The sequence below is a fragment of the Cimex lectularius genome, unplaced genomic scaffold (assembly GCF_000648675.2).
Source record: "Cimex lectularius strain Harlan isolate CLEC.00 unplaced genomic scaffold, Clec_2.1 scaffold248, whole genome shotgun sequence".
NCBI classification, from domain to species: Eukaryota; Metazoa; Arthropoda; class Insecta; order Hemiptera; family Cimicidae; genus Cimex; species Cimex lectularius.
The window spans coordinates 586979-614007 of record NW_019392778.1 but is presented as its reverse complement, the minus strand read 5'-3'; the positions used below and the strand labels follow the sequence as shown (position 1 = coordinate 614007).

The 27029-nt window shown below is 39.0% G+C and overlaps 1 protein-coding gene across 4 annotated transcripts in view; it reads right to left on the bottom strand.

Moving 5' to 3' along the window:
* The window catches only part of LOC106670745 (polypyrimidine tract-binding protein 1), a 79062-nt gene that overhangs the window by 12060 nt on the left and 39973 nt on the right, over positions 1–27029 (bottom strand). For all 4 annotated transcript variants that reach the window (XM_024227711.1, XM_024227712.1, XM_024227713.1 and 1 more), the window contains exons 3-6: positions 26078–26116; positions 14097–14186; positions 8301–8447; positions 591–737 (exon numbers count right to left, since the gene is read on the bottom strand). In XM_024227711.1, coding sequence (XP_024083479.1) covers positions 591–737; positions 8301–8447; positions 14097–14186; positions 26078–26116 — 423 coding nt within the window. The remainder of the gene's footprint in view (positions 1–590; positions 738–8300; positions 8448–14096; positions 14187–26077; positions 26117–27029) is intronic.

The following is a 27029-nucleotide window of genomic DNA, read 5'->3' as shown; positions in this document are numbered from 1 at the left end:
GACCATATGCCAATACTATATACAGGGTGTTTCGTGTACCGAAAATGGTTTTTTTCCAAAGAAAACCTCATTATAAGAAAGAACAACCCTTAAAAATTCAACCCCTAAAAAAATCCTGACGATGACTGTTTAATTTGAGTTTTGTTGATAGAAAACATTATGCATATAAAGAATACTTTTGAAATTGTTTCTTCCTTGGAACATCTTGACTTTATTTTTCGTTGCGTTTAAAGTTAGGGGCTTAAATAAAAACAGGATGGAAGTAAAATAAAGCCGTCTCTCAAGACGAATAAGATAATTTATAAGCCCAGGGAAAAGGATTCGGTCTGTAATCCTTGGGATTGCGGGGGGAGGGAAAAAAGACAAGCCCGCTGACGGCTAAACAGCGAAACGGGCCGACCCATCCCCCTCGTCGGGGGCAGATTTAAACCGTTTCCGGTTGACATGCCCGCGCTACTCGAAAGGTCCATTAAAACGGCTCCCTGTTTTCTCTTGATTTATTCACCGTGGAGGGGGAGGGTTTGGGATTATCCCCCTCACCCCCTCTAGACAAACCCAACCCTTGATGGAGGGATTAACGGAAAGCTTACCGCGTTGCTGTGGCTCTGGTCCGTCTTCAGCTCCTTGTGGTTTGAAAACTGGACGTAGACAGCGCGGGCGCGCAGCTGTGCGAAGCAGTTTGCGTAGTACTGGACCATCGAACATGCAGAAATCTCATCGCCCATCTCAAGGAACGCCTGGAAAAAAAATTCAATAAACCAAAGTGACAAAAAGAGAACAAAGCGTTAAAAATTTGAGACAAAAACCGCTTCGATTGACAAGAATGTCGGATTAGCCGGTAATTAATCCGCTCGGGTTGGGATCAACAAGTCCTCAGAGCAACAAGTCTTCCACTCCCTCCCCCACTGTTGAGATAATCCAATTAGGTTGCTGACTGCGAACCGTTCAAAGGCGCGCTTGATTTCACGCCTTTTACGTGGCCGAGAGGGATAGACAGGGTTTTGTCGGTCGGTTCAAATAGTAAACAATGATCATGATTTGATCATAGGCGGAATAATGGTGTGTATTGATTCGGAAACTGGGACGTGAGGAAGGTTGACCTTATGACTTTGATTATCGACCAATCCACCGAACTGGTCAACTTTAACGCATTTGCCCAACAGGTTTTTGTGGATCCACCATGTAATCTGTATTTATTTTGGACAAAAGGGAAATTTTTGAAATGAATCCACCAAATCTAGCCAAGTTGGACATATTTGTCGAACTGTTTTTGGTGGGTTCACCACGTTATATGTAATTATTTTGGGCAAAAAGGAAAATTTTGAGACACTTTAGATTCAATGGTATAATCGTTGTGATTTTCCTAGGACACATCCTTGATTGTCAACCGAAGGAATCCACCAAATCTGGTCAAATTTGACATATTTGTTCAACAGTTTTTTGAGAAGTCGTATTGTAAATTTCAATTATTTCGTACAAATGGAAAGACGTGGGACGAAATAGTTTCAAGCGTATATTTGTAAAGCCTTTTCCAAATATACTTCCTCGTTCCTCTATCGAATGAATCCACAAAATCTGGTAAAGTTTGACATATTTGTCCAACTGTTTTTGATGGGTTCACCACGTTATTTTCATTGATTTGGGACAAACTAGAAAATCGTAGGACGCAGTTGTTTCTAGAGTATAATCTTGGTATTTTATCAGATATACAAACTGCGTTGATTATGTGGCGAAGAATCCACCAAATCTGGTCAATTTTAACGCATTTTTCCAACAGGAGTTTGTGGATTCATTATGTAATTAGTATTTATTTTGGACAAAAGGGAAAATTTTGGGACGCCATAGTTTTAAAGGTACAATCGTTCTGATTTTCCTAAGACGCATCCTTGATTGTCAACCGAAGGAATCCATCAAATCTTATCAAATTTGACATATTGGTTCATATGGTTTTGAGAATTCATATCGTAAATTTCAATTATTTTGTACAAATGGGAAGATCGTGGGACGAAATAGTTTCAAGCGTTGGAAAAGTTAAGCTTTTTCCAGATATCCTTCCCCGTTCCTCTATCGAATGAAACCACCAAATCTGGCCAAGTTGGACATATTTGTCGAACTGTTTTTGGTGGGTTCACCACGTTATTTGTAATTATTTTGGGCAAAAAGGAAAATTTTGGGACCCTTTAGATTCAATGGTATAACCGTTGTGATTTTCCTAGGACACATCCTTGATTTTCAACCGAAGGAATCCATCAAATCTGGTCAAATTTGACATACTGTGAATTCATAACGTAAATTTCAATTAGTTTAGATAAAAGGAAAAATCGTGGGCGCGATTATTTAAAAACGTTTAATCGCTGGGGTGTTCCAAATATACATCCTCGATCATCTACCGACGAAATCCACCAAATCTGGTCAAGTATGACATATTTGCCAAACTGTTTTTCCTGGGTTCACCACGTTATTTAAATTGATTTTGGAAAAACTGAAAATCGTGGGACGCAGTAGTTTCAACAGTATAATCATTGATCTTTTATCATGTATACATACTTCGTTCATTATTTGGCGAAGAATCCACCAAATCTGGTCAACTTTAAAGCATTTGTCCAACAGGTTTTGGTGGATTCATCATGTAATCTGTATTTATTTTGGACAAAAGGGAAAATTTTGGGACGCCATAGTTTTAAAGGTATAATCGTTTTGATTTTCCTAGGACGCATCCTTGATTGTCAACCGAAGGAATCCACCAAATCTGGTCAAATTTGACACATTCGCCCAACAGGTTTTTGTGGATCCACCATGTAATCTGTATTTATTTTGAACAAAAGGGAAAATTTTGTGACGCTTTAAATTCAATGGTATAATCCTAGTGATTTTCCTTTTATCATATATACATACTTCGTTCATTATTTGGCGAAGAATCCACCAAATCTGGTCAACTTAGACGCATTTGTCCAACAGGTTTTTGTGGGTTATTATGTAATTTGTATTTATTTTGGTCAGAATCGTAGGACGCAATAATTTCAAGGATATCAGCCCACAAAATCTGGACCAAATTGGTAGGTTTTCCCGATGCTTTTGGTGGATGTACCATTTAATTTTTATTTACTTTGGAAAAAGAAGGTAAATGGTTAGAGAACCCAGCTTCAAAAATTTTAATTTGTTTAGATCATAAAGTTTCAAATCTCTCTTCCAATCCTAACTTGACAAAATTGTTGAATACTTTTGGACGGACATTTGGTCGTAATTATTTTTTCGAAGGGGGCTGAAATATCTTAAATATAAACTCACTTATTTCGTGGTCCGCTTGACCAATTAATACCATACAATTAATTAAGGTTTTTAGTTGAGATAAAAAAGTCAATGGCACTAGCGGGATTCGAATTGCATTGAAAAATAGCAAAAAGGAGGGAAAATTCAAAATGTGGGGTTGAGATGGGAAGTTAGTGTCCGAGTGGATTGAGGTCACGATAGCTCAAGTGGTAGAGCAGCGGCGTATCTAGCCGAAGATCGTGGGTTCGAATCCCGCTCGGGCCATTGACTTTTTTATCTCAACTAAAAACCTTAATTAATTTTAAATATAAACATTCCTCGACTCTGGATTCCCATCCTTCATCGCGCCCGCTTGATTGCAACGCCAAGGGCGAGACGTTGCGGACCGCAGGAGGGCAATTTTCGATCATCCGTTCGCCTATTATCACCGCGGGGAAATTGGGCCCGGGGCTTATCGTGTGGAAAGTCCCGCCGTCTTTTTCGACCCCCCGGGGGCGGCGGAGAGGGATGTGCGCGGCCGATAACGCATTCCCTGGGGGATGCCATTTGTCCCGGGCCAGCCCCCGAAATCCAGCTCGGATCCTTCGAAAGCCCGGACCTTTTGTAAGAGAGAGAGAGAGAGTGAGCCGGCTCAATAAAAAGGACCTGGAGGGTCGGGCTTTATTTTCAGAAAAAAAAGAGGAAAAAGGCAAGGAAAAACACGAGTTGAGACTTGGGAAAATGCAGAGGCAATCAGCCTTCCAACTTGGAAAAAGTCTAGAAACTATTGCGTCCCACCAGTTTTCCTCTTGTCAAAATCAATGAAAATAGTTGAACAAGTTGGTCAAACTTGACCAGATTTGGTGGATTCCGTCGGTTGACAATCAAGATGTGTCCTAGGAAAATCACAACCATTTACCTTTGAAACTATGGCGTCCAAAAATTTCCCCTTTGTCCAAAATAATTACAAATTACATGGTGACTTCACCAAAACCTGTTGGACAAATGCGTTAAAGTTGACCAGATTTGGTGCATTCTTCAATAAATAATCAACGCAGTTTGTGTATCTGAAAGAACATCAACGATTATACTATTTAAACTACTGTGTCCCACGTTTTTCTAGTTTGTCCAAAATCAATGAAAATAACGTGGTGAACCCACCAAAAACAGTTGGACGAATATGTCAAACTTGGCCAGATTTGGTAATTCCTTCGGTAAATAATCGAAGAAGTATATTTGTAAAAGGACCAACAACGATTATACTATTGAAACTACAGCGTCCCACGTTTGTCTAGTTTGCCCAAAATCGATGAAAATAACGTGGTGAACCCAGCAAAAACAGTTTGGTAAATATGCCATACTTGGTCAGATTTGGTGGATTCCTTTGGTAGAGGAACGAGCAAGCATATTTGAAAAAACCGCAGGGATTAAAATTTTTCAATCATCGCGCCCCACGATCTTCCCTTTTGTCCAAAATAATTGAAATGTACGTTATGAATTGACGAAAAACTATTGAACAAATATGTCCAATTGGACCAGATTTGGTGGATTCCTTCGGTTGACAATCAAGGATGTGTGCTAGGAAAATCACAACGATTATACCATTGAATCAAAATCGTCCCAAAATTTTCCCTTTCTTCCAAAATGAATACAGATTACATGATGAATCCACAAAAACCTGTTGGACAAATGCGTTGAAGTTGACCAGATTTGGTAGATTCTTCGCCAAATAATCAACGAAGTTTGTATATCTGATAAAATATCGACGATTATACTCTTGAAACAACTGCGTTCCACGATTTTCTAGCTTACCCAAAATCGATGAAAGTAACGTGGTGAACCTACCAAAAACAGTTGGACGAATATGTCAAACTTGACCAGATTTTGTGGATTCATTCGATAAAGGAACGTGGAAGTATATTTGGAAAAGGTTTTACAAATATATGCTTGAAACTATTTCGTCCCTCGTCTTCCCTTTTGTCCAAAATAATTGAAATGTACGTTATGAATTGACGAAAAACTATTGAACAAATATGTCCAATTGGACCAGATTTGGTGGATTCCTTCGGTTGACAATCAAGGATGCGTCTTAGGAAAATCAGAACGATTGTACCTTTAAAACTGTGGCGTCCCAAAAATTTTCCCTTTTGTCCAAAATAAATACTAATTACATAATGAATCCACAAAATCCTGTTGGACAAATGCATTAAAATTGACCAGATTTGGTGGATTCTTCGCCAAATAATCAAGTAAGTTTGTATATCTGATAAAATACCAACGATTATACTCTTGAAACAACTGCGTCCCACGATTTTCTAGTTTGTCCCAAATCAATGAAAATAACGTGGTGAACCCAGGAAAAACAGTTTGGCAAATATGTCATACTTGGCCAGATTTGGTGGATTCCTTCGGTAGAGGAACGAGGAAGCATATTTGGAAAAAAACGCAGCGATTAAAATTTTTAAATCATCGCGTCCCACGATCTTCCCTTTTGTCCAAAATAATTGAAATGTACGTTATGAATTGACGAAAAACTATTGAAAAAATATGTCAAGTTTGACCAGATTTGGTGGATTCCTTCGGTTGACAATCAAGGATGCGTCCTAGGAAAATCACAACGATTGTACCTTTAAAACTATGGCGCCCCAAAATTTTCCCTTTTGTCCAAAACAATCACAAATTACATGATGAATCCACCAAAACCTGTTGGACAAATGCATTAAACTTGACCAGATTTGGTGGATTCTTCGCCAAATAATCAAGGAAGTTTGTATATCTGATAAAATACCAACGATTATACTGTTGAAACTACTGCGTCCCAAAATTTTCTAGTTTACCCATAATCGATGAAAGTAACGTGGTGAACCCACCAAAACCAGTCGGACAAATATGTCCATCGTGGCCAGATTTGGTGGATTCATTCGGTAGAGGATCGAGACTTCTGGAAAAGGAGGAAAGATTATGCCCTCGAAACAATGGCGTCTCACGATTTTCCCTTTTGTACGAAATGCATAAAAATTACACGGTGAATCTAGCAAAAACTGTTGGACAATTTTATAAAGTTTGGCAGATATGATGGATTGCTTCAGTAAATAATCAATGGAGCATATGAAGTTGAAAAAGGCCCAACGAACTTTGAAGCTATCGCGTCTTACAATTTTCCCTTATGTCCAAAATAATTAAAAATTTGACGATGAATCCACTGAAACCTGTTGAACAATGTTTCTAAATTATGACCATTTTTGGTGGATTCCTTCGTTATCGATTAATTTTTTGAACTATTGCGTACCAGGATTTTTCTTTTTGTCCAAATTTGGTGAATCGTATTGGCAGATAATAATCGTGTGGTGTTTCGTATACTGATGTCCTCTTGCACCATGGCTTCCAATTATGATCAGATCATAATGATACCCCCAAGTTATCACCAGGTCGATTATATTCGGCTGGTTAAGCTTGGCTAATTACCATCGGGAAAATCAATCCGGCCTCCGTTTTGAGCCCCGGGATTCTCGTCAGCGGATCCTCGTCCGCCTCCAGTTTCCTAATTGACTGAGATAAATCAGCAAAGTTGGTGCCGGTGGCGTTTCGCTCCGTCGATTAGCGTCCATTAGCGAGCCGGTGACACGAACTGAAACCAGCGAGGCAGAGCGGACCTTTGAGCAAAAATAAGGAAGGTCGGATCGATCCGAGACAGACGAACGGCCATTAGGGCCGACCGGATCCTTTTGAAAAGGTAGGGAAAAAAGGGCCCTTTTATAACTCTACACGGGTTCACTCGCCCTTAGCCCGTCTTCATCAATGATCCCGAGTCGATTTCCTCTGCCCAAGAGAAGTTTGAATAATTCAAGCCCATTCGGGTGATTGGAACCGGCGGCATTGACGAGGGACGAATGCGGTCGGTAAATGTTCATTTGGGGTTCAAGACGAAAGGATAATTAAGGATTAATCAGTCTTTAGAGTGAAAACAGCGAGACAAAGCGGACCAGAAGGGTTTTCCAAGGTTAGATTACTTCCAGACTGTTTTTGTCAGATTGCACGGTCAAAATTACTTTTTAAATAAGGATATTGCAGCAAATACTCTTGTTGACCAATTAGGGAGAATAGAGGGATGGTTCAGACTGAAAAGAGCGAGATAAAGCGGACCAGAATGGTCATTTCCGAGGTTATTTCGCTACATCAAGGCATTTTTTGTCTGATTGTACGTCTAATTAATTTTTTAACCAGTCCAGTGGGGAAAAATCTGCTAGAAAATACTCCTGTTGATCGAATAAGGTGAATAGAGGAAGATTCAGACTGAAAAGAGCGAAACAAAAGAGATTTTTCTAAAGATTATGGTGAATTACACTGTGTGATGACCTCTGGTCTCTCTGTCCTCGCAGTTGTCGAGTTTTCTCGTCTCCCCCCTCGTCCATAATTCAGACACGATGCGTTCCAAATATTTCACCCCTGAAGAAATGGAGGGGTGATTGGGGAGGGTGTTTAAATTGGAAAAGACCGCTTTTAAATCAACCTTCCCACATTACAGGACATACCGATGCCAGTACCGCGGATGGATGTCTGCCGGTGGGGGGGGGTAATCGATCCGTCAATCTAAGAGACTAATCCATTACAGGGATGAGGATTAACTATTGAAAATTGCGGGCGCGCGGCGGGAAAGGGCCCAGGAGGGCGGACGTGACCTGGAGGGCAGATGATCCCTCGGATTTGGATTAATGGCCCTTATTTGAGTTTCCTAGAGGGACGGGCCTTCCTCGGCCGTCTGGAATACCTGCGAAACCCTGCGGATCCATCTGGGAAAAAAGGTTACTCCTGCCAAGTTTTCTCTTCCACCCCCTTTCTGAAAAAATCGATCCCAACCAAGTAAAAAGGGGGCAATAATTAATTGAAAAGACACCTCTTTTCATGTAATTGAAAGGGCCGAAAGGATAAATAAAAGGTGGCCCTAACGAGGCACCGGTTACACTCCCTCGTTAAAAAGCCCACCCCCGGCCTCAAGGAACACCCCTCTTCATCGATCTTTCCCAGCTTTTTTATAGGTGAAATTCTTTTACCTGATTCTTCCCCTTGAGGACGAGCACATTGGTCACACGTCCGAACGGTATCCCGAGGTGGATGATCTCGGCTTCGGTCACCTCGTTCGGCACGTTCCGGATGTGGATGACCCGGGAGGGTTTGTTCGGCGTTTTATCCAATTTGGCCTGAAAGAAGACAACACAATAAAAATGATTAGCTAAGAATACATCAATCATCATCAAAAAGAATATATCCATTATTTATCTCTGCTCAACACCATGCTACCTTTCTCTCTACACATCAATCTCCACCAACTCTCTATCACTATCCCCATCAATCTCTGTCTGTTTTAATTCTTTCATATCTGTCACCACAATTCTCACTTTTTCTCGTTGTGCACATCAACACCATCATCAATCTATCGCTATTGTATCAATCACTCTTTCTTAGTATTTAACAATCAATCTCCACGATGTCTTAACCCGTATATCTCTCACCACTTCTTCCCATCAATCTCCATCAACTATCTATCACTATTCCCATCAATCTCTGTCTGTCTTAATTCTTTCAAATCTGTCACCACAATTCTCACCTTTTCTCGTTGTGCACATCAATCTCCATCATCAATCTATCACTATTTCTTAGTTTTTAACAATCAATCTCCACGATTTCTTAACCCGTCTATCTCTCACCACTTCTTCCCATCAATCTCCATCAACTATCTATCACTATTCCCATCAATCTCTGTCTGTCTTAATTCTTTCATATCTGGCACCACAATTTTCACCTTATCTCGTTGTGCACATCAATCTTCATCATTAATCTATCATTATCCTCTCAATCACTATTCAAATCAATCTCCACGATTTCTTAACCCGTGTTTCTTTCTCTCTCTCTCTCTCTCTCTCTCTCTCTCTCTCTCTCTCTCTCTCTCTCTCTCTTCTTCTTCTTAACCCGTCTTCCAATCCATCTCCATTAATTAACTAACATTATCCCCATCAATCTCTGTCTTTCCTAATTCTCTCATATCTATCTCTATTATTTTCACCTTGTCTCGTGCGCATCAATCTATCATTATTCCCACCAATCGCTCTTTCTTAGTTTTTAACAATCAATCTCCACGATTTCTTAACCCGTCGCTCTCTCTGTCTCTCATCCCTTCTTCCCATCAATCACCATGAACTATCTATGACTAGTCCCATCAATTAACTCACTCTCTTAAAGTTCTCTCCATCTTATCTTTCATAATATTTTCATCAATTTCCATAATCGAAATTTTTGCACTACTCTCCATCATTTATCCTTCAATATTCCTATCTACCTGTTAATTTGAATCAATCTATCAATCTCCACCGTACAACCCTCAATACACATCAATCTGCTCTGTTAATTTGCTTCCTATCAATCTCCAGCTTTCTCTCCTGCACGACTATCTCCATCATATATACAATTTAATATTTACATAACGACATACCCCTGAATCACGTCTTTATCTTTCTGCACATCAATCGCCATCGTCTACCAATAATTTCATCAATCTCAATAAATACTTTCCACATCTGTCTCTATCATATATCTCCCTTAGTATTCAGATCAATCTCCATGATCGACATCTCGTACCAATCTCCATCATATATCCCCCACTATACACAAGAATCTTTCTATATCTTAATTTTTCCCATCAATCTCCATGATTTATTAACCTTTCTTATGTTCTGCACATCAATTTCTGTGATCAATCATTATATCATAATTATTTCTTATCAATCTCCATCATTTATTTATCTGCATAATCTACATCTCCATCCTACATATCTCAATATTCACATCAATCTACCTCTATCTTAATTCTTTAATATCAATCTCCTTTCTTTCCTCGTGTATCAATCTCCATCACATATTTCCATTATTTACACTAATCTCCGAAATCAATCCCGATCATATATCCCTCGATCATCAATCACCTCTCTTAATTTTTAAAAATCAATTTCACCATTCCTAAACCTGTCTCTCTCTCCCCTTGTACATATGAATCTCAATCATCGATCTATCACTAATTTCAACAATCACTCTCTATTAATTTTTTCTCACCAGTTTCCATAATATCTGTTCTAATATTGACATCGATATCCCTTAATCTTAATTGTTTCCTATCAATCTCGAGCTTTCTCTCCTTCTGAAAATTTATCTCCATCATTTGTCCAACTTTAATGTTTACTTCAATCTCCATCATTTTCACCTTTCTCTCCTTCTGCACATCTATTATTAATTTCATCAATTTCCATTTCCTTTTCTTAATCACTTCTTTTCACTCTCTACACAACAATCACCAATATCAATCGCACTCCATGAAGTATTTCTAAAAATTGACACCAATATTTCATATCAACCTTCATCATACCTATCAACATCCACATCAATCACCATGACCTCTATTTTAACATTTCCTTCACATCAATATCCATAAAATATTTTGCAACATTCGCATTAGTCTCCATCATACGTCCCTTAGTAAGCACATCAATCTCTATAACCATATTAAATTTTTTTTGTAAGAATTTCTCAACATTCACATCAATTTCCATCTTATATTTCTATATCCACATCCATCTTCTGGTTTATTATTATCACATCAATCTCCTTCTTTCTTTATTTCACATTCTCACTTTTTTTAAAAATCAATCACCGTCATACGTCCTTCATGACTCACTCAAAACCCCATTTTTGTTCATATCAACCTCCATCGAGTACTTTTCAAAATTGACATCACTCTCCATATTCCAAATTCATTTTCTTCACACCAATCAACACGAAATATTTTTCAGTGTTTACATCAATCTTTATCAAATAACTTTCAATATTCACATCATTCGTAATGGTACTACCCTATTAATTTCCTCCTTTACTTTTCCGACTTTTGTAAAATCAATCTTATAAAACTCGCCAGTGACTTCTTACCAATCTCCACTATTTTACGTATTCCTCCTTATCTCTCATTTTGACCTCCAGATTGACTTCATATCAATCTACACTATTATACATAATTTTTATCTCAATCAATGCCTTACATAAAGAATAATTAATTGTAAGAAGTTATTTGGTCAATCGGAGCACGACCTTTAATGGATTATTCATAATCCTCCCCCACTCTCATTTTTCACACAATCTCCATAGCATCTATCTGGACATTGACTTCACATCAATCTCCACTATTATATATCGTCTTCTCTCATTTTGCCCATCAATCTCCATAGCATCTATCTCGACATTGACTTCACATCAATCTCCACTATTATGCTTCATCCTCTTCTCTCAGTTTGCACATCGATCTCCATAGCATCTATCCCGGCATTGACTTCACATCAATCTCCACTATTATACATCATCCTCTTCTCTCAGTTTGACATCAATCTCCATAGCATCTATCTCGGCATTGACTTCACATCAATCTCCACTATTAAACATCATCCTCTTCTCTCATTTTGAACATCGATCTCCATAGCATCTATCTCGACATTGACTTCACATCAATCTCTCCACTATTGTGCGTCTATCATAATCCTCCTTCTCTCATTTTACATATCAATCTCTCTTATTATACAGCATACTCCTCTCTCATTTGCACAACAATCTCCAAAATGACTTCATATCAATCTCCTCTACTATACATCATCCTCTTCTCTCATTTTGCACATCAATCTCCAGATTGACTTCATATCAATATACATCATCCTCTTATCTCATTTTGCACTTCAATCTCCAAATTGATTTCGTATCAATCTCCGCTATTATACATCAACCTCTTCTCTCATTTTGCACTTCAATCTCCAGATTGACTTCATATCAATCTCCCTTATTAGACAGCATCCTCCTCCCTCATTTGCATATCAATCTCCAGATTGACTTCATATCAATCTCCTCTATTATACATCATCCTCTTCTCTCATTTTGCACTTCAATCTCCAGATTGACTTCATATCAATCTCCCTTATTAGACAGCATCCTCCTCCCTCATTTATCAATCTCCAGATTGACTTCATATCAATCTCCTCTATTATACATCATCCTCTTCTCTCATTTTGCATATCTTTCTCCAGATTGATAATAGTGGATACTATACCTAATCCCCCTCTACATTTTGCACATCAATCTCCATCTTTACTTTTCCCTTTTTTCTTTGTGTCACTGTTCAAATCTATATCGAATGTATTTTTCATACCGATCCCCATAACGAATCACATCAATATTATATAATCTATCTCGAAATTTTCTTCACATCATTCACCATTAATTCTATTTTAAATTATTCGGAAATCGTGAGATGCGGTATGGTGTGACGTAGGTTTCAGAAAAAAATTTTCTTTATCGGGCCAACGTTTCGATCTTTATTGAGATCATCTTCAGGGCTCATAGTGTTTGTTTTCTGCTTAATTGTGCCATTCTTGCGTGTCGTGTTGAGAGTGCCCCTCAAGATCGAAACGTTGCACGACAAAGAAAATGTTTTTCTGAAACCTACGTCACACCAAACCGCATCTCACGATTTCCGAATAATCATAGACTAACGTCACTTATCACTATTCTATTATAATTTTTCTTCATTTTAGTCTCTATGATGTATCAATATTTAAATCAATCTCCATTTCCTTTGTCTATTTCTTTCCATACGATTACTCTACCCCCATCCGGCCGGATCGGTTTGGAACCCAGATGAACATCAAGTTTTGAAATTATCACAGCCTATTTGGCCAGGTTATGCCAATTAATTGTTCAACAGGTTAACAAAGCAGGGCATAGGGCCGGCGGGGCGGGGGCGGTTTCTACCCCGATATTACACCCGGGGGTGGTTTACCAGACGCATTGTTCCAAAACCCACGGCCGCCAGGTCAGAGAGTTATTAACCCGAGGGCTTTTTTCGGTAGCGGAATATTTTCATTTTCAGCCGTATTCAATTTTAGAAAAAACCCACCCCTTAGCGTTTTCTCTTCCAGGGTAGCGCGAATTTTTGTATTTATTTTTTTTATTTTTTTTAAAGAGAAAGTCACCCCATTCGGGTTTCGATTACTCTTCGGACAATCGGCAAAAGGCTTTAAGTAACAAAAATAATCCCTCTTTTCGATGCCCTTTGTGACCAGGGTCTGAAGGAAAAGAGGGGGGATTACGCGCCCGGGTTATTAGCCCGGTGGAAATACACCACTGAAGAGTATGGGGATGGGAGGGAAAAAGAATAAGGAGAGGGGGAAGAAACCCTTTGGATTATCCCCTTTTACCCTTTCGACCCTTTCACTCGCACACAGGCCACTATTAAACCGTTGGCAATTTCCAGAGGGAAAGTTTCGATATGTGGCTTTCCTCCCTCATAATTTCCTTCACTCAATTTTGCCAATCTCTTATCAAATTTTTGGTTTTGGGCCGGAATTTTGATTCATAACCCAGGGTCGTTCCGCCAAATCTGCTTTTCAAATATGCAGGGGCTGCCTAATTGTATTCCCCTGTCCGTATTAATCTCCGGACGTAATTCACCACAAGGGACGGGGTACAAGGCGAGACCGCACGGAGAGAGAGAGAGAGAGAGAGAGAGAGAGAGAGAGAGAGAGAGAGAGAGAGAGAAATTTCACTAGTTCGTGTAAATGTTGGCAATGGTTGTTTCCCCTTCGCCTCTTCTTTGGGCAACACTGTCGGCAACACTGATTCCCATTTCTCCGGAAACTGGGGCCATTCAGCCCTTCTAAGCCACGCTAATCGTGTGTCAGGTCGCTATGATTCTCGCTAAAGCTATCACCTGTTAAAAATAAAATAAAAAAATTCATGCAAGAAAGAAAATTTGATAAACTCACTTTTTTGGCATCGTTGTTGTTCTCAGAATGGTTGTTCTGCGGCGACATCGCCTCGCCGTTTCCAGGAACACCAAGCACCTCGCTTCCCCGCTGTGTAGACACAAAGAAACAAAAGAAAAACAATCATGTAAAAACAATATTGAAAAAAGACAATATATAAACAAACATAAAAAAGTGACAGATAAAACTACAGGCGTCTTGGGCGTTTTCCTCCCCGGCTTTTTTACAAGCTTTTCCCCTCTGAATACTCATGACTGAATTCTATCCGCCCGGGGAGAATCTCTTTTACGTGATATGCCCGCGGGGATTAGCTGGGGGGTGGAATAAAGCGAAGGTCCGCCACTCCTCGCTGTCTACAATCGAAGACCCAACGTAAAAGGGCACGAAACGTTAATCTTTTTAAAGTGAAATTTTCTTCTACAATACAAGATGTAAATTAAGGTTATAGGCTGGTTATACCCCAAATTGATTCTGGTTAAGATTGAATAATTTCTTCAATAACTGTACTTTCCACCTAGGGGGGGTGAAAGACAGTTTTAATAGGCGTATCATCTGATTTAGGAAAAGAGAGGAGGTTATACTCTGGTTGCCTCCAAATAAGATTGAGGTTCTGATTCTATTATATGCCTAAGAAGAAATGATTTTAGGGTGGGGTTTCAGTATGAAAAAAAGGTTTTATTTTGGCCAACCTAAACTTCGGGACGTGGATGTCTATACTCTGGTTATCCCCAAAATGCTTCTTGGTTTTAGTATTGACTGAATTATATGGACAAAGAAATGTGAACTTGTTACAAGGATTGAACATGGTGTTGATCATGACTGAATTATCTGGAAGAAGGGAATTTTTCTAACAAGGAGGTTCGGGTAGAAATAGCGGTTTTACTAGGTCCAATCTACCATTGAGGAAATAGGTGAAGGTTATGCACTTGTTTTACTTTTATGTTAACACGCTGTATGTTAAGACTGGATTATTTTGTCAAAAAGTCTACTTTCTAATCGGTGTTTCAACGTGATAGAGTTTACCTCAGGTATCGTAGGGTACCATTACCTAAATGAAGGTTATACTCTGGTTATATTCAATACGTTTTATGTTAAGACTGAATTATCTTGTCAAAAAGTCTACTTTCGACTCGGTGTTTCAACTTGAAAGAGAAGATTTTACTCCAGGCTTCGTAGGGTACCATTACTTAAATGAAGGTTATGTACTGGTTATATTCAATACGCTTTATGTTAAGACTGGATTATTTTGTCAAAAATATACATGTACACGGTGTTTCAACTTGAAAGAGAGGGTTTTACTACAAGTATCGTAAGGTACCATTACCTAAATGAAGGTTATGTACTGGTTATTCCAAAAACACTTCGATATGACTGAATTTTCACGTAAAAAATTGTAGTTGTTTAACAGTTTTATTGAATTATCTCTTAAAAAGTGCACTTCCTATTCGGCGTTTCAACTTGAAAGACAGGTTTTACTTTGGCTACCCAATTCAAGGTGTAGTTGGAGGTTATACGGTGGTTATCCTTAAATATGATTTATATAGTGATTAAGTTATCTTGTAATAAACTGTTATTTCTAGGAGGGGTTTTCAGTAAGGTTTTGAGCTACATTACACTTTAATGTTGTTAGGCTCTGGTTAGGTTACGTGCAATACGCTTATGTCAAAAACTTGTACTTTCTACTCGGGTTGGCAGGCTGAAAAATAGGTTTTAGCTTGGCTACTATGAAATTCGGGAAGTGGATGGAGATTATGGACTGGTTATACAAACCCCTCCCTTAACCATATAAAGTTACAAAGAACAATAAAAGGTAGAACTGGGCCGTGAAATGTTTACTTACGTCAAATGACTAAAAACGAGTGTGTGTACCGTTTTGAAATTGTTTTACGAGATAACAACAAGAGGGATAAAGACAACAATACGCCGTAATAAAAGGCAGAGGGAGTGCTTTTTGACAGAGGTTTACGATAAAAGGCCTTCACATTTGCCCAGTTCCGTAGACCAAACCGCATCGCCAGAGGGTTGTTTTAGTTAAATTCGTGCGATGGGGTTGTGGAAGGGGGCCGGGGATAAGAGCATGTCCGTGTATCCATCTCTTCGGCGGGGGCGGCTTAGCATAAAACAAGTACCGCGATGGAAGACGTCGAGTTTTAAGCCGTTTGAGAATCGGAAACGGAATATCGGTCGGTCGGACGGGGGTTGGATTTGGTTAATGTTTTTTTGATGGTGTCATTTGCGTCGACATATGTTCCCGTGATCTCGCCGGATCCCCGTCCCCTCCGCCTCGTCCTCGGGGCTCAGGTAGTCATGAATAAACCCCCTTTTCCCATCCTTGAATAAATGATCGCCTCGCCTCCGCCCCCGAGCCCTGGGCGCATATCGATCCTCAGGAACGTCGGTACGGTCCTGCATTCCCGGGGACCGACGGGGGCGGGGGAAAGGGTGAAACGGGAAACGGCATGAATAAAGCAACAAGTAGGCGTTAGGAGGACGCCGGGGGACCGCGCGGACCCCATCCACGCACGTTTTCCCTCAGATGTGCAAATCCGCCCGGGGCCGTTTCCCAGATGCATATTCACGAGGAAGCCTGACACCTATCAATTAGGGAAAAGGTAAGGCAAGGCGCTCGAAGGGTAGCCCGTAATGCACCCCCATCCACGATCCATTACGGGCCCCTTCGTCTCACTCTCCTTACAACCCTTACCGTTACACCACTCACGCCCATTAATCCACTTGTAATTGTAAAGGCGTTTCTAAGCGATACCCACCAACCCCAACGACTGATAGATGATACCGGCGACGAGAGAGGAGTTCTCACTACTCGTGACTATTGACAAACACAATTGTAACAGTACAACCAAAAACGGGTTGTTCAAACATCTATAACTAAACGAATTCCTATTAAAAGGTAACCCCCCCCCACAATAAGCTAGAGTATTCCAATCAAAAATTATAGTTTGTATATGAGTTTTCTGGCAGAAGGTTATGCATTGGCTATCCCAAAAATATTGTTTTTACGTTATGACATCATTATCTTGACAAAAAAGTGACATTTCCTCGACGGGTGCGATATGAAATGACAGATTACCTAACCTTCAACAATGGTGTGGGTGATGTCTGCATTTCCGGGACAACAAGTTCGACAAGTGGCTGAAATAACAGGCCTAACCTGCTATTCAAAAAGTTGGCGAAGGCTATCCATTGGTTATCCGAAAATTCTTGGTTTCAGTTATAGCTATTATCTGGGAAAAAAGTTTAACCTTGTATGAGGGGTTCATGCTAAAATGACAGATTTTACTAAATGTAACCTGCCGTTCAAAACATGGGCGAAGGCTATGCACTGGTTATCCGAACATACTTGATATGTGTTATAGCTATAATCTGTGAATAAGTTTAACCTTGTAGGAGGGGTTCATGCTGAAATGACAGATTTAACCAGGTCTAACCTGCCGTTCAAAGCGTGGGTGAAGGCTAGGCACTGGCTATCAGTAAACTTTTAGTTTTGGCTCAATTCTCTCGTCAAAAAAGTGTAGTTCTACTCCGGATGTCAAGATGAAAAATAGATCTTAATAGGTACTAGGTAACAATATACCAGTTAAGTGGTACGTGAATGTTATGTAATGGTTAACCCAAAATGCTAGGTAGGTTATGTCTGAATTATCCAGTCAACAAACGTGTACTTCCTACTCGGAGTTTCATGTTGAACAGGTGAGTTTGATTGTCCTTATCATTCAGTAAGTGCAGGTTATGTACTGGTTATACCAAAAATTTTAACAATCTAGTTGAGGAGTGTGATTTCTTTATGGGGTTTTTCTTTTAAACGATATGTATTACAAGAACTATCATCAAATCCGGCAAGTGAATGAAGGTTATGCACTGGTTATTCCAAACTAGCTTTAAGTTTTACAATAATATCTGTCTTATTTTTTTTTTTTGTGGGGATAGTGTATTTTAAAAATAATGATGGAGCTTATGACGGATAACTATTCTGAAACCTTCTTTTGTTTAAATATATAAACCCATTATAGATTCTGAACTCATTTTTTGAAGAATGAAGAGGGTTATTTACTGGTTATCCTTTATACGATTTAGGTTTTGATTAAGGTGATGAAAGAGGATCATGTGTGAAATTACTGGGACGACAAAATCTCGGTGAAGGTGGACAATGGACGGTTTACGACACGAATCAATTTCGTCCATTATTGCTCATGGGGAAAATGGAAAGAATTGATGTCATATGCCGGGGGAGGGGTGAGTGGAGGTATTATAGATTAGGTCTATAAATAGGTCTCCGTTGTTACACCTTGTGTACCTCGAGGTAAAAGGGGGAAAAAGGTACAAGAGGTCAAATATAATCGATCCTTTGAATTTATCTACCGTGGTCGCGGTTAAAAGGTTTTCCTCTCCCTTTTGTTGACACATCGAGGAACGTCCCAGATGTAAACAGGGCTAAAAGTATCCGGCGGAATCCGTTTCTACTCTCTCCTCCAGGTGGGAGTTATCGATCCGGCGAGAACGAGCGGACCCCCGAGGCTTCAGTCGGACGGCTTAACATCAAGAGTCTAATTAGCAACCCCCTCCCACGTCGACAATCGTCGAAAGTTATGACGCCGTGGAAACTTCACGGTACGAATGCCCGAGAGGATTCCTGGTCGGGCTTTTCCAGTCGGGGTTGGCAAAACTCGACCCCGCTATCTCCTCTTTCGCCCCTCCCGCCCCCGGACCAAGCAACCGGAAACTTCCATTGTTCCGTCCCTCGTCAATCACTCCCGCGGGTAAATCAGTTGAAATGTTGTAAAACCACCGACTGTTTATTAAATTGCAAGGGTCGCAACGGCATCAACAGGTGATTTTTCATAAAAACATGGTACAACTGACGAACCCTCGAGCAGAGTGTAAACTCAGTTAGCGGCGTCCGCCCCAGAGGAGAGTTTGCAGCTAATTTTCCAACCCCTGGAGATCTTCATTTGCATCTCGACCGTAGCCGACAACCAAGGGGACGAAAAAGGGGATCGATTTTTGAGGTAGAGGTGCTAACGGACCCCATGGATATTGTAGAAGGAAACTATGCCAGACGACACTGTACCAGTGGTTAAAAAAGATAAGCCACGGGACCATCATTGGTTATGTACTGGTCATCCTTAATATACGTTAGATTTTGCCTTAGTTATCTCTAAAAATAAAGTTTAGTTCAGAATTATCTCGTCAAAAAGGTGTACTTTCTACAAGGATTTCACTATAAAAAACTGGTTTTATTGTGGGTATCCCAAAAGAAACATGGAAGTAGGTTTAGATTATATACCGGCTATCCCAAAATACGCTGTAGGTTTTGTCTGAATTATCTTGTCAAAAAAGTGTACTTTCTACAAGGGTTTCACTATAAAAAAAGGTTTTATTGTGGTTATCCCAAAAGAAACATGAAAGTAGGTTTATGCAAAATATGCACTACGATTTAACTGATTCGTCTAGTCAAAAAGTTGTTTCCAGAAAGATTTCCAGTCTAAAAGGTGTAACTAAGGTTATTAGAAAACTCGGGATATTGATGGAGGTTACACACTGGTTAGCCAGAAAAGTTCTAGCTGAGGTATGACGTCTAATGGTTCGGGCAATACTCTCTGCCGTTTGGCCAATGGATCTATTTGGGTTGAGTACAACGACTTTAAAACGATTTCGAGCCACCCCCGTCCCCCGGGGGAAGGTGTTTTGTCATAAAGGCATCGCTTTTTACCTTATCACCTCCTCACCATCAGCAGTGATAATTGAATCTCCGGTTTGTTTCCTTCCATAAATCCGGGGAATTGGGATCCGGATAAGTCGGCCGCTCCCGAGGGGATGATTTCCCGCCACCCTCGCCGGCGGGATAAAATTGATATGTTTTAACCGCCGCCCCCTTTTTTCCTCCCAACCAACTCTGTTGGGTTTATGCACCGGCTATTCCAAAAATACTTTGTTTATGTTTTGACTCAATTATCAGGACAAAAAAGTAGACTTTTTACACAAGCTTTCTGGCTGAAATGTCAGGTTTTATGTAGGATGCCGTATTGTTCGAGAGAAAGCTCTGAGGTTATATAATGGTTATTCCCCCAATAAACGTTAAGGTTTGACTTGATCTCGTCGATCAAGTGTACTGTACTTTCTAGAAGAGGGTTTTAGGCTGAAAAGTAGGATTTACTATGGCTAGCCTATCATTCAGTAAATGGACGAAGGTTATACACTGGTTATCCCAGAAATAGACGGCTTAAGTTTTGACTGAATTATGGAAAAAAGTGTATTTTCTATAAGACGATTTCAGTCTAAAAAACAAATTTTACTTGGGCTAATATACTATCATTTAGTAAAATTTTAAAAATTAGGCAAGGGACAACTTTCAAATAGGTTTTCGTGGATAACAATTGTAAATCCTCCCGTTCGTTTTAGAATAAACTCGTGTAAACCCTAAAAATAGTTTTTAGGTTAAGCCAAGACAGTGCCTTTTAAAAATTATTAATGCTGACTACTTTTTAAAAGGTACTGTCTTGGCTTAACCTAAAAGTACGTACCATAACCATAGGAAAACCTTCCTTTGGCTTTACAGCCATAATCCCGTATAAATGTTGTGCACTTTTTTTTCACCGTTAGCAAAGCCTATTTTTAAAATTAGCCAAGGCACAACTTTCAAATAGGTTTTCGTGGATAACCGTTGTAAAACCTCTCCTTCGTTTTAGAATATATAAACTCTTTAAACTCGGTTTTGTTAGGTCAAGCCAAGAGCCGTTTTAAAACTGGTCAACATGAAGTACGTAGACAACCATAGTAAAACCTTCCTTTGGCTTTACAGTCATAACTCCGTATAAATGTTGTACACATTTTTGTCTACCGTTGTAAAAGCCTATTTTGAAATTTAGCGAAGGCACTACTTTCAAATAGGTTTTCGTGGATAACCGTTATAAAACCTTCCTTTTTTTTTTCATTTTCTGACTAGGTAAACCAAGCCATGGCCTACTTTTAAAGACGAAACCCACCTTCCCCAAATATAATACAGCCATTGCTTTCGAAGAAGGACACAAGTAACGAGTAAAGTCCTTGGCGGGTAACCGTAAAACCTCCCCCGTGCTTTTTAAGTCACGACAACCCACCCAGACGTATATTTTCACCCTTTTTCGAACGGCTGACGTGTGAAACTGTTGTTCATAAAACAGTGCCGAAGAAGGTCGGACTGGGAATTGTACGGTTGAATGTTGAGCTTCGAGGAGGGGGTGGGAAAACGTGAGGTGAGTGCACCCTGCCAAGGATCCCTACCATCCGAAACATCGCCGAGAAGGTGAACGGTGAACTCATTCAAGGTTGATCCAGTAGAAAATACAAAAAAAATATATAAAGCCTTCAAAAGATCTATAAAGGATTAAAAAAACCCGCTAGAAAACAGGTACATCCATAAGACCAGTTTCAATATCTAAAAATATACATATACAATAACTAAAAAAAGATATAAACCTTCGATTAAGTCAATGTAAAAAAAGACGAGATAAAAGACAAGAATTTTAAACGATCCATTACCCACAGTCAATTGCACAGCAAGTTAATCTGGCAAGAAAACCCATAGACATATTTTAAAAGTCGGGTTTCAGAGTGGTTACCCATGCAATATGTTTAATTAGCTTCAAAAAAGGCATATAGGCTTTACAATTGTTTCAAATACATCAAGTATATTAATTGAGCCCTTTTCTAAAAGCTCTAGTCGTTAAGTGGTTAGAATTTTTAAAAGTAGGTTATGTCTAGGTTTATCTGGATTTACAATGGTTAACCATCAAATACATTTAATTTTACATAATAACATAAAAAATAAATAAATAAAATAAAATTCGAAATATGCTTTGATTAGGTTATCTTGACAAAAGGACAAAAATGTATACAGAATTTATATATGTACTTTTAGGGTTAAAAATCAAAAGGTAGTTTTTACAATGGTTATCCACGAACACTTAGTTTAGCCATGCCATGCTAGGTTTAGAGTAGGCTTTGCCTAGGCCATCAAGACAAAAAATATAATCTATATGAGTTTATGTAATAAAAAAGTGGGAGGTTACACAATGGTTGTGCTTCAATCATCTTTAGTTAATCAGGACTATTTCTAAAAACAATAGCAGGTTTTACTTTAAAAAAAAAAAAAAAAAAAAAAAATCCAGGCCAAAATGTATACGGAGTCGAATACGAGGTAAAATACACCTAAAGGGAGGTTTTACAATCAAGAAAACATCGTTTAAATTTGGAGTCGTATTGTTTGGTAGTTGTAAGAGTATGCTAGGCTATAGAGACTGAATTATACACAGAATTTATGTGGGTTTGTGTAATAAAATAAAAGGGAGGTTTTGCGGTGGCTATCAATAAAATATCTTTAGTTTGTAATTATGACTTTTCTACCTTAGTATGACCTATTTTGAATTAAATATAAAATGTACTTTTTAAATTTAAGATTTACGTTTTAAACAGAATCTTCTTATTTGGCGGATAACCGTTGTGTAACCTTCACCTATCACCTTTGCTGGTATAAATTAAATTTCAACTTTTTTTGAAACTCCAAATAACCAGTTTGCAACTTATTTCTTCACTGACAAATCCAAAAAAAGCTACCAGAAACTTTGTTGGAGATGACCACCGTATAACCTACATAAGATTGTAGTTTCCAATTCAAACAGGTCCTACGTAAAGGTAATTTATTTGGCGGATAATCGTTGTATAAACTCCCCCAATTATCGTTCTTTTCATACACTAAATTTCAACGTTTTTTGAAACTCCAAATAACCAGTTTGAAACTTCCATCTTGGCTAACAAATCCAACGAAAAGCTGCCATCTTTTTGAGGATAACCGTATAACCTATTTTAAAATTATAGAAATCCTGATAACCCTAGTAAAACCCACTTGAAATCGAACAACCTCTCTAAGATATACAGTTTAAACCTTAAAATTTCGGTTTTGAACCGGATCAAATTAAAATTTATTGTTTGGAGAATAACCGTTGTATAACCTCCACGTGTTTTTTCGAGTAATTTACAACTTTTTTGAAAGAACAAATAAAAAGTTTAAAGCTTTTCCATTTCAAACAGGTCCTGCGTAAAAGTAATTTCTTTGGCGGATAACCGTTGTATAACCTTGACCTATTACCTTTCTTGTTATAGACTAAATTTAAACTTTTTTTGAAACTCCAAATAACACGTTTGAAACTTATTTCTTGGCTTAAAAAAAATTAAAAAAAAAAAGCTGCTATCTTTTTCAGGATAACCACCGTATAACCTATTTTCAAGTATACAAATCCAGATAACCATAGAAAAACGTACTAATATTTCTATATACCCCCAGTAAAACCTTTTTTTAAACCTGTACTTTTTAGATAGCACGGTCACTGTAGAACTTATTTTAACGGATTTACTACGGATAACCCCAATAAAACCTACTTTAAAGTGTAAAACGTTTTTAAAATATACTTTGTAAGGTTTTAATCACAGTATTTGTTTGATAATGGGACAATTGTTTTGAATTGAAAATTGAGTTTATAAGGGTTGAGTGTTATTGGATTAACCAAAAAGCTCCGATTTGACACGATTATGCGTTCAGTTAATATAATCGACGTCCATTGGAGCTGTTATGAAGGTTCAAATAGGAAAATAGACGTACATGGACGTTTATAGGATTGGGACGGTGGCGATGCAAATGAGCCAATGGGCCAATAACCGCAGTCGGGGGGCGGAGGGGCAAAGGTCAATAGGGGCCCTGGGGCCGTTTCAAAACCGAATCCCAGTTTATACTGGGGAATTATTCCCTTCATTATTTCGGGATCGGGGGTGCCTCGGCCTGTTACACGGTGCGCTGTTGAAGAGGGGTTAACGTCGGGGGTCCAGGGTACAATCAATAACAAGCCGGCTCTCCCACCTATTCTCCGACCGCCCCCCGCAGCGGCCACCTGTCCGCCGGATCGGAGCGAAACGCGGCGGACCCACGGCTCCTAGGATCACCTCCCCACACCACGATACCTCCGGCCATAATTCGTTTTGTCTTTACACCCCATCCCCCGAACGATGGCAGTGTTTATGATTCTTTTTCAACCCTCTTTTTTATGATTTCACCTGTTTGATTATTTACATCCACATCCCTCTCTCTTGTTTTATTTCTTTTTTACCCTACAAACTACCCCATAAAGAAGACCAATTTTCAAACAATAAAAAAATCAAAAATTCCATTTTATTTCTCACTGTCTTTTGTAATCATTGTTTGATTTTTCCAACTTTTCCTACTCTTTATTGTTTTGGAATTCAAATTCTTTATTTACATCTCTTGCCTCTGAGATATCAATATTTGATCCACGGCGCCTGCAAGAGTAGTCATTTCCCCATCCATGAGATTGGTTTCTTTGTTTGGAATATTTTCTTCTGAACTTTATCTCCATCTCTGATTTGTTCAAAGGCTGGTGAATTTTTTCTCCATCTCTGAGATTATTTCATTGGCTTTTGGATGTTTTTCTGCATCACAGAGCTTACTTCCTTGGGTTATGAACTTTTTACCCACCTCTGAGATTGTTTCAATGGCTTTTGAATTTTTTTCTGCATCTCAGAGATTGGTTCAAAGGCTTGTGAATTTTTTTTCTCCATCTCTGAGATTGTTTCAATAACTTTTGGATTTTATTTGTACCTCAGAGATTACTTCCTTGGGTTATGAACTTTTTACCCACCTCTGAGATTGGTTCAAAGGCTTGGGATTTTTTTCTCCATTCTGAGATTGTTTCAATAACTTTTGGATTTTATTTGCACCTCAGAGATTACTTCCTTGGGTTATGAACTTTTTATCCACCTTTGAGATTGTTTCAATGGCTTTCGGATTTTTTTCTGCCTCTCAGAGATAGGTTCCTTGGCTTGCTAACTTTTTATTCACCTCTGAGATTGTCTCAATAGCTTTCGGATTTTTTTTGCATCTCACCGATTGGTTCCTTGGCTTATGAACTTTTTTCACCATCTGAGAGGTTGATTCAATAACTTTTGGATTTTTTGCATCTCAGAGATCACTTCCTTGGGTTATAAACTTTTTATCCATCTCTGAGATCGTTTCAATCGCTTTCGGATTTTTTTTATGCAACTCAGAGATAGGTTCCTTGGCTTATGAAATTTTTCCTCCATCTCTGAGATTGTTCCAAAAGCTAGTGGACTTTTTCTGCGTCTTAAAGATTGGTTCCTTGGCTTACGAACTTTTTCCTGCATATCTGAGAATATTTCAATGGCTTTTGGATTTGTTTCTACTTCTCAGAGATCGGTTCCTTCGCTTATGAACTTTTTCTCCACCCCTGAGATTGGTCCAAAGGCTTGTGGATGTTTCTCTGCATGTCTGATATTGTTTCATCCACTTTATAGTTTTATTTTCCATTTGAGATTGATTTGTTACCTTAATATATTTTTATATATCTCTGAGATTGCTTGATATATATTTTCCTTTAGCTGAAAATGTGTATCCTTGGCTTATGAATGTCTGAGATTTGGTTCCCTTGTTTATGAATCCTTTCCATCTCTGAGATTATGACTTCCGCTTATGGATCATTTCTCCAAATTTGAGATCGGTTGGTTTGCTTGATTTGTTTCTACATCTCTGATATTGTTTGCCTTTGTGGACAGGTTTGTTTTTATCGTCTCTAAAACTTGGTTCATCGTCGTAGCATTTTTTTAAGCGGATCCTCTTCGGGCTCTCGTCCGGCCAGGACGTTGGCCTTCCTCCTCGGGTGGAGATCCTGCGTCAGATACGCGTTCCGCCTCGTCTCGCCGCGTAATCGCCAATTAAAGAGCAGAAGAAGGATCCAGCCCAGGGAACGCACATTTTCATAACTTTTAACTTAACACAATCTCATGACCGAGGGGGAAAATATTTAAAAAAATCGTATAGGTGATAAGAAACAAATTCAGCTTAAAACTTAATATCTCAAAGATAAGAATAAAACATAAAAGACCAATTGACACAGACTCACCCATCGTTTTCCAATTGGTTCCACCATTTCAGATCTTACCTGGCAAAAAAGGAAAAAAATTATTACAATCAAAATAATATAGAAAAACATTTGATAAATGGTTGAGTTATGAAAAAAGACCGAAACACGGTAAAAATACCCGCACACCTTAGACACTCTTTCCCAGTTATCTGGTATGACCTTTCTCAACTTTCCACCCTCCATTAAACAACCTGTTTAAAGATTTGACATGTCGGTAACTATTTTTCCTTCCATCCTACCATCCAACCATCCATGTTACTACCAACCATCTTTCCACATTCGTTCCTTTCACCCATCCATCTCTCAATCCATGGATGCAGCTTCTTCAATAATTTGTCCATACATAACGTCCAAACGTACGTCTCTCCTCCCAACCTACCATCCATCCATCCATCCATTATGCCACCAACCATCCTTTCATCCATCCATCTCTCAATCCATGAATGCAGCAAGCCTTCCATTCAATAATTTGTCCATACATACGTCCAAACGTACGCCCCTCCATCCATCCAACCATCCGTGTTACTACCAACCATCTTTCTACATTCGTTCCTTTCATCCATTCATCTCTCAATCGATGGATGCAGCTTCCATTCAATAATTTGTCCATACATAACGTCCAAACTTACGTCCCTCCTTTCATCCTACCATCCATCCATCCATTATACCACCAACCATCCTTTCACCCATCCATCTCTCAATCCATGGATGCAACACAACAAGCCTTCCGTTCAATAATTTGACCATAAATAAATCCAAACGTATGTCCCTCCACAAATCTAACCGTACGTCCCTCCATCCAGCCAACCATCCTTCCTTCCATATTAGTACCTACCTTCTTTCTACATTCGTTCCTTTCATCCATCCATCTCTCAATCCTTGAACGCAGCAAGCCTTCCGTTCAATAATTTGGCCATACATACGTCCAAAC